General features: G+C 34.5%; 2 protein-coding genes across 4 annotated transcripts; one reads left to right on the top strand and one right to left on the bottom strand.

The window, feature by feature from the left end:
• The first annotated feature begins 1,073 nt into the window (after positions 1-1,073).
• Positions 1,074-2,917, top strand: LOC109237890. 2 transcript variants are annotated; one of them, XM_019404286.1, is made up of 2 exons: positions 1,074-2,023; positions 2,159-2,917. In XM_019404286.1, exons 1-2 carry the CDS (start codon positions 1,173-1,175, stop codon positions 2,619-2,621), a joined length of 1,314 nt encoding a protein of 437 aa, XP_019259831.1. In that variant the 5' UTR covers positions 1,074-1,172; the 3' UTR covers positions 2,622-2,917. The 2 variants fall into 2 exon arrangements, with proteins under 2 accessions (XP_019259831.1, XP_019259830.1); XM_019404285.1 differs by having other exon boundaries at positions 1,074-2,917.
• Positions 2,918-3,104: 187 nt separating this feature from the next.
• LOC109237888 (EH domain-containing protein 1-like) lies at positions 3,105-8,160 on the bottom strand. Of its 2 annotated transcripts, none has more exons than XM_019404283.1 (16): positions 8,014-8,160; positions 7,837-7,916; positions 6,967-7,035; positions 6,821-6,878; positions 6,250-6,305; positions 6,125-6,170; positions 5,962-6,023; positions 5,384-5,503; positions 5,184-5,286; positions 5,021-5,070; positions 4,682-4,810; positions 4,345-4,596; positions 4,154-4,233; positions 3,810-3,936; positions 3,554-3,697; positions 3,105-3,469 (listed from the first exon to the last, which is right to left on the bottom strand). In XM_019404283.1, exons 1-16 carry the CDS (start codon positions 8,096-8,098, stop codon positions 3,284-3,286), a joined length of 1,647 nt encoding a protein of 548 aa, XP_019259828.1. In that variant the 5' UTR covers positions 8,099-8,160; the 3' UTR covers positions 3,105-3,283. The 2 variants fall into 2 exon arrangements, with proteins under 2 accessions (XP_019259828.1, XP_019259829.1); XM_019404284.1 differs by having other exon boundaries at positions 6,125-6,164.
• Positions 8,161-8,960: the final 800 nt, after the last annotated feature.

The raw sequence follows: 8,960 nt of genomic DNA, 5'->3' as shown, positions 1-8,960 counted from the left end.
AAAAGTGAAAAATTTTCGAAAAAAGTAAAAAAAAAAAAAAGGAAAAAGGAAATAAGAGAATTTATGGATTAGAAAAAGGAAATTGATTAAAAGTGAATAAAAATGTTAGAATATATATATATATATATATATATATATATATATATATATATATATATATATATATATATATATATATATATATATATATATATATACACACACAAACTTTAATTAAGAAGGAACAAATTTTGAGATATATGATCTTAAATAAGCTATAATATTTGTATGTCTGTAAAAATTTTGAGACTTGTAGTCTGAAGCCTGCCAAAGCATTTGTGTGGCTATAAATGCTTCTTAAGAGTATTAAGAAAATATTGAAAGATGTATCTTTTTCAAATAGACTACTTAAGAAATAGTGTCAATCTTTTTTAAACGGATAAAATATATTATATACTCCATCTGTTTCAATTTATGTGAACGTATTTCCTCTTTAGTCCATGCCAAAAGAATGAACCCTTTTCATATTTGAAAATAATTTACTTTTGTGCAATAAGTTATAGCCACACAAAATATATGTGTCTCATTTTACACTAGTTCAAAAGTTTTTTTTCCCTTAAACTCCATGCCCATTCAAATAGGTTTACATAAATTAAAACGGGTCAATTGGTATAGTAACTTTTTACAAACTTGGTTTTAGTTTCATAACTTTACATCTTTTTTTACACATGAAAGATTTATTTTTTTATATAACATATCTGTCTTTTACACATAAGAGATCTAAAAAGATTATTTTCTTAATTTTAAAATTGTAATGAGGCATAATGTAGTAAGGGTTCGTTTGGTACGAGAAATAAGGGATAATTAATTCCGGAATTACATTTGAAATAAGTTTATCACATATTTGGTTGGGATAAAAGATTCTATATAATTAATTTCGGGATTAGTTATCTCGGGATAGTAGTGTTTATTTATCCATATGAAAGGATAAAATAACTAATATCCGGATAATAAATCCTGAGATAACTTATTTCACACCAAACGACGCCTAAGACTATTAGTTTAAACAATATGCTAACAGCATGTGACTTGTATGTCATTTTACACACACACACACAGTCCTTTTTCATCCAATCTAAAGCACTCTCTCTTGTTTCCTTCTACCTCCATTATTGCTTCCTAAAACCCTAAAAATGGAACATCCCTTCTTCATCAATAGCCCGCCCCCAACAAACCCATCTGAAGCAATACGATGGCTATCAATCGCTGAAAAACTCCTCACAAATCGTGACCTAGTCGGCAGCAAATCATTTGCGACCCGTGCCCGTGAATCCGACCCGACATTATCACACGCTACCGACCAAATACTCGGCATCATCGACACCTTAATCGCCGGCGACAAACGGATTAACAACCACTACTTTGATTATTACTCTATCCTCCAAATCCCTCCTAATCAAACCCAAGATTTCGAATTCATCGCCGATCAGTATCGCCGATTTGCTCTTCTTTTGAACCCTCAGAACAACAATTTTCCATTTTCAGATCAGGCTTTTCGCCTTGTTGTTGATGCATTTTCAGTTCTTTCTAACCCCCTGAGGAAAAGTATGTATGATAAAGAGCTGGGTTTCTTCGTTAATCTTTACCCAGTTGCTTCTACACCTACCCCTGTGAGTTTTGTGCAACATGGTGGGTATTCTGAAATACCTGGTTCAACTGCAGACCAGGTGTTTGTGAATTTGCCTAGTCAAGATCAAGGGTCACATGCTGCTGGAGTAAGAGACCCACAAGCTGGGTTTTCTATGCCAGTCACATTTCTGAATCGTGAACAAGAATCTGTGACTTCTATGGCAAGCTCGGGTACAGAGCAACAACATCAGCTGCAACAACCTGGAACATTTCTGAGACAACAGACACAACCAGTGAGCTCTGTTTCGTTTTCAAACACAGATGAACAACCTGTGACATTCTTCAATTTAAACCAACCTCAGCCGGTTACTTCCGAGAGAAGCTTAAATAGAGAAAACACACCATTTGGCAATGGGTTGAGCTCGACCCGAGGGCGAGAGCCGGTGGTTTCTGTTGAGCAGCATGGTAATCAACAGCCCCCTGATAGAAATGAGAATGTGGTAACTTCCGAGAGAAGCTTAAATAGAGAAAACGCACCATTTGGCAATGGGTTGAGCTCGACCCGAGGGCGAGAGCCGGTGGTTTCTGTAGAGCAGCATGGTAATCAACAGCCCACCGATAGAAATGAGAATGTGGTGGGGAACAATGAAAACAGGTCTGTTAATACTAGTGATAATGCGAGTAATGTGAAGGAGAAAGAAGGGAATGCAAATGATGCATCGAATAAGATACCGAGCTTCTGGACTGCATGTCCTTATTGTTATGTTATGTATGAGTACCCTTTGGAGTATGTTGATTGTACATTTTCGTGTCGAAATTGTAAGAGGGCTTTTCAAGCTGTGAGAATTGCGTCCCCTCCACCAATTATTGATGGAAAAGAAGCTTATTTCTGTAGTTGGGGATTTATGCCTTTAGGATTTTCCTTGGAGAATTTTAAGAATAGTGGAGATAATGTTTCGAGCTGGTCTCCGTTTTCGCCCATGTTTACTTGTCCTGAGCTGGGGGGAATCTGAATAATCATGTTGCTAGAGGAAAGAATGATGATGATGTTGTGTTTGTTAAGATATGGAAGGCCATTTCTGGAGATACTACTCTTAAGGTAATTTCTAGAGGAAGTTGACCTAGAGGAGGAGAAGAAGGAAGAGAGAATCAAGCCCTTCATTTCCAAATTTACCTTTCCATTCTTTTATCATGATGATATGTTGTAGTAATTTTCTTATGAAGTAAACTTTGTGATTTCCGTAGATGATGAAACTAATTTGTAACTTGATTTTGCAAACTAATCCGTAAAGTGATTCTGCTGACTTGATACAATGCTTCAAAGAACAACATACCCAATGTATTGTTAGGGGGCCTGAGGAGGGTAGTATGTATGCAAAACTCGGCTGGCTCATAAGAAGTAGAGAGGCTGTTTCCGGAAGACCCTCGGCTCAATAAAGCAAATTTGCTTCAAAGAGAAAAGAAGAAAAAAATATAATGGATGGTGACACAACAAATTTAAGCACTGAATGTAACTATCTATTTATCGTAACGAACTGAATGAGGTTCGAATTCACAGCGCAAAGAATGCACGAAATTGCAGTAAATTTACATCAATAAAGGTAGCATTCAATCATCATTCAAGCAAAACTTTCAACCTCAAAATTTCTTGAAGTGGTGCAAACATTAAGGAGCTTTACTCATAAGGATTTCTGAAGTTCTTCAGAAGCTCTGGGATGTCATGACCGAGCATGTCGTCCACAGCTTGAATCATTTTAGGCTTCAGTTTCTCAAAATCATTGATGCTGTAATGACTTAAAACTTCCCTAAAATGATCAACACTTGGGAAATCCCCAGCTGGTAAACGAAATTCTTTCTGGACCTGTGTCATAAATGTAAATTCATTATAAGCACATATCTGAAATATAAAGAGATCCATTTAGCACAAGTGAGTTCAGAAAGAGACCTTTTCGAACACGTTATCAAGATTCTGGATGAGTTTCTGCTGGGTTTTGGACTTGCCCATCAATGCAGGCATCTCCTTCTTAAGATGGCTAACAATGTAGGAATGGATCTTAGCTGCTCTGGCACGTTTAACAAATTCATTGATCTGCAGTGGTACAAAACTTACATGAGAATCCAAAACCATCTGGTACACAATGTTAAGCAAATTGAAATGCCATTGGACAAGAAGAGTTATTAGAAAAGGAAGGTGATCTTACTCGACGATCACAAGCCTTCTTAGGAATATCTATCAAATCATCAAGAAGGTCATCTTGCTCTTTTTCAAAAAGATCCTTTCCAGTAGGACCAACAGCTTCTTCATTAACTGGTTTGTCGTTGAAAGAGCTGCAAAACCAAAAGTTGTGAGTGCTTATTATACACCATGTGAAGAATGACTATGATTAAAAATGTTGACAAATGTCAAGTCATGCACAAAAGGTGTTAGCTATAAACTTTTCTTCATCTCTTTTACAGTCGGCATGCTATCCAATGATCATTTCTAAGCATATAATGTAGCAACTTTGATCAAAATATAGAGAACTAAAAAAGACCTTTCTCTTACCCTATATAGACTCGCACAACTTCAGGTGTGTTCAGAACCTTTCCAAGAGACCACGTCAATGCACCATAAACTCTCATCAGCTGCCATAAAAACGAAAGGCAGAATAACTTTTAGAATCAAGCAAAATCATCTTGTGAAGTAGAAAAAAGTGAATATAAGGTAATTTTGTATTGATAATAATCATATCTTACTTGTTGTGTATCTACTTGATCTGCCTTGTTTAATACTACACGGATTTTGTCCTCATGACCTTTCAAAGATGATATAACTCGTTTGAATTCATCACTAATATCAAGTTTATGTGGGTCAAACAAGAGGAGTATCATGTCACATTTTGCAGCAAACCATGAGATGACACCAGTAAACTCATAACTTCTCTGTGTCCTTTGCTTCTCTCCCGATAAAACTCCAGGAGTGTCCACGAATGAAATATGGTCAAGGAGCTGTGAAGGAAAAAAATTAGACTAATTAATAAATTATGCTTCTTAATAGTATAAAAGTAAAAGAAATTGCTAGATATTGACTCACAGAATGTGGCATTTGGGAGCACTCAAATTTTGACAAAAATGCTCCACCAAACTTTGTCAAATCAGTGAATGGCAAGTCGTTGTGAACAGCAATAGTGTTGCCAGGAATGCTCCTTTCATCTGGACCAGACTGAGAAAAAAAATCACCGTAAGACACTATAATAGAAAGTACACAACAATCAAATTGAGTCACAAACATACTGCCATGGAAACATTATTGGAGAGAAAAAATTGCAAGGGAATTACTATACTTCTATTACTACTACATTTATTATTATGGACCTATATATCTTGAAATAAGAGAATAAAACATATGGAACAATTGCAATTCCCTATTTACCGTAACCACAATAAATCTGTCGGTTGTTGGCTCTGGTCCGATGTGTGCACCTATTTCAGCCAAAAGAGTCAAAAGAAAAGAACGAATGGAAGGATGGACATTAGGTAAAAGAATTGGCAGGTATTAAAATATGAGTAGAGAAATTGGACATGAAATTACTAACCTGGATAATTGCTCTTTAGCAAGTGTTTGATAAATGTGGTTTTTCCTGTCGAGTATTGTCCCAAAAGCATGACCATAGGCTTGGCATCATAATCGCTCTCCGTCTATGACAACAGATAAAAAGAAGTACAAACAAATGACAAGTTTGACATCTATAAGGTTGTTGAGAAGTACTACTAATGAGCTTCTTCATCTACTCACCAGAGCAGGAGATGCAAAATCATTAAAGCGGTAAGTAAGTTCCAGCGGCTTCAACTTTTCATTGTATAGTCTCTTCAAACCATCAGTTACTGATGTAACAGCGGTAAGAGAAGGCTGGATCTGAAGCAAATACGAAAAGAAACTAGCTAAGTCAACATGAAATATAACCAAATAGCCAATTTGTAGTAAAGACACTTTTACAACAATAGGGACAAGGCTTTGGGAAACTTTTGATTTTCCGAGTTAGCCAAGTTACAAAGAACAGAGATAATTTGTAAGATTAATTTGAAAAAATAACAAAAAGCTCAATCTAAAGCCAAATAAAAACAACTAGCTCTCATGAGAATGGGAAATCATCATTTTGATTCAACTATACGTGTTGTAAACTACAGGCAACTAACTGCAGATATCAGTTTTCCTGGTCAATCAGCTTACCATGCATAGACATAATTATAGGAAGAAGACTATTAACTGCACAAAACATAGGCCAAGGCTACATCGGCAGAGAGTGGAAAAGATTGGAGCATATACACACAAGATAGATTTCACATCAACATCCCAAAGCAATCAAAACTCACCTTCTTTCTAGATTTTCTGGAAAACAAGTTGATTGGTGGTGGTGACTGCAGTTGAATAGTTCCTGTATGCATTTTCAAGTTAAGCAATTTAACCAAGACGGCTTAATATTTCTTCTTGTTTGAGTAAAAGCATCAATGGTGTGAAATGACATTTTATACTGACCATTTGTTTCAATCTTTTTCATCGACGAACCATTGATCTTCTGCGACTTGGAGGCAAAAAGTAAACCATACATTACCAGGCTTATAGACAATAAGAAAATAAGATGGAACTGTAGAAGCACTTACGGATAATAAAGCATCCAAACCTTCCATAGATGGAGGACTCAAAAACTCCATATTAGCTACAAAAATAGATAAGAGAAAAGGAAACAAGAACTGAGCCAATCATGACAAACTCATATGTTCTCATCACCATGACAGACAATTGACTACTGCATTGAAAAGAATATATCTAAAACTTGCAAAAACAATTGAAATGCATTATTCTTGCCACTTGCACGCTAATGACTTGAGTGCATAATTTTTGTCGCATGAATTGGTAGCAATAGTAAGTACGTGCACTATAAATTTCAGTTTTTGAAATTGAGTAGCCCAATAAGCATATTGGCAGTAAATCCTTTCAAGTGTATATAACGAATTGTCAAAATTCAACTCCTGAAGTTTCTGAAATATCTTTCAGCTATAATGCACAGAAAATAATAAGATAGTGATTTAAGAAATTTCTAGATCATACTTATCCTCGCTTACAACATTGATATAAAAAATAGAGCTCAAATTCTTGAGCATATATAACTTTGTGGCTCTGTGAACCTAAATGCTTCAATATGGATTATAAACACCAATCAAGAAGCATTACCTTTGCTCCTAAGGAGATCAGAGCTGAGCTCACGTCCTTCTTGTGCCAAGGAGATCAACTATAGTAGCAGAAAAAGGCATTTAGGTTCTACCTGATCGATCTATACAGTATTAATATAAATAGAAAAGGTTCGTGTCAAAAATGACCTGCATTGCAGTGACAAACTCATTGAAACCCAAAAAACCTTGTCGTTTAGTATCTGCAATTGCCCAAACCTTCATAGATAAAGCACAACAAAGTTGCAAATTAGTCATTTAACGCTACCACATAAGGCTAATATCTAGGAAGTCACAAACAAACAACACCACCAATTATGCAGTCCAATATTACTTTAAACACAATAAAGAACCTTAATATTCCCTTAAACTCAATGCATACTGAGGTTTTTATGCTGAAAAATAGCAATGCACAATCTAATTTCATTGGTTGGCAATTCGGCAATATCTTAGAAGATAAAGCTAGTAAACGTTTTTAACCAAAAGATGGCTCAATAAATAACACTTACATAACTTTTATGAAAAAAAAAAAAAAAATTAAGCAACCACTACTCCACATTAAACTTCAATACCAGATGCAAAAGACTCTAAGATTTAACTGCGATATAATGTAAACAGATGGCATCTCGATAAAAAATCAATAGAAGACTAGTTCTAACATAAGAAATTACTAGAGAAACGCACCACCAAAAGCTACTAAATATCAAAACAAACACAGCATATACCCTATTAATCACTCATGACAAACAAATTACTAATGAAAAACAAATAACAAAATTATGAACAAAACATAACACTGTAAGTTCAAAAATGGACATATATACATATATGTCTCTCTATGTGTGTGCGCGCGCGCAAGTGTGTATATCAGTAATTCAGATATATAAAACTGTAAGGCTTGGAAGGTAAAGAGACCGTGTGTTCAAAATAAACAATCATAAATTACATTTTTACCAAAAATAAAACAAAAAAAGTGACAAAATCACAAAAAATCAGAACAACTGCACATAAGAACACTACCTGCTTGAGTTCAGGCCTAGATAGATTCGACAATGAAAACAGCTTAGTAGCATCATTTCCTGTAATACGACCATCGCCATCTGCGTATAGAAAGACCAAAACATAGCAATAAACCGATGAGATTTCACTGAAAATGTAAACCGAAGAATGCTTGTAAATGAACCAAGTAAACTATACCTGAATCGACGAAGTTGAACCAGTTTTGATAGATCTTCTGATCCTCTTTAGAACACGAAGAAATTGAACTTGATACAATCTCCATTTTTCTCTACGGAGATGAATGGTGAAGAGAAGAATGTTGGTTCAGTAATCTGAAATTTGAAAACCCTGAAAGAGGGAATTTATTACGGCATTTTTTATAACAGACGCGGGCGCTATTTCAAGATATCTTACGACATCGTTTTAATGGAACAGTGCTCTTTTCCAATTACAGGAAAAACTAAATTTCATATGCTTCACTCTTATTATACGCTCTTTCTCTTTTATTTTATGTGATATATTTTGATTCATCATAAAATAAAAAAATTAAAACTTGTGTTATTAAACATGTCATAATAATTTTGTGTTAATAAAATTTTTGAAATTTATAGTCTTAAACATATCAGAATATTTGTGTGTCAATAAGTAACGTTTGATGTATTTTAATATATGTTATAACATTTGTATGACTATGAGATTTTTAAAATTTGTAGTCTTAAACATGTCTTAACATTTATGTGGCTATAAAACTTATCCTTAAATATGTTATTCTTTTCGAAATGACTAATAACAATTTTTTTCTTTTTTTGATAATCGTGGTGTCCGGACCAGCTTGCGCACACCTCAATTAATTCCACGTGATACCTACTACCTCTCACCAACAATTAAAAAGAAAATAGTGTTACATAAATTGAAATGGGTGGAGTAATAATAAAATAATTTTACAAATATTAAAGTCGATTCATCTTTGAGAATACAAATAAAAATTATATTTCTTTATCTCTTTTAAATTTCTGTAATAGTATTTTTGTCACATCAGGATATATCCTCCTCTATGTGGGATAATATAAGAAGGTAAGTGGTAGTATAAAACAAGAAGACAGGTATGCACTAGTTAAGATAGAGATTTTTTTGTAAATTTCATT

Source organism: Nicotiana attenuata, unplaced genomic scaffold, assembly GCF_001879085.1.
Source record: "Nicotiana attenuata strain UT unplaced genomic scaffold, NIATTr2, whole genome shotgun sequence".
Classification (NCBI taxonomy): Eukaryota; Viridiplantae; Streptophyta; class Magnoliopsida; order Solanales; family Solanaceae; genus Nicotiana; species Nicotiana attenuata.
This window is presented reverse-complemented; position numbering and strand designations above follow the sequence as displayed.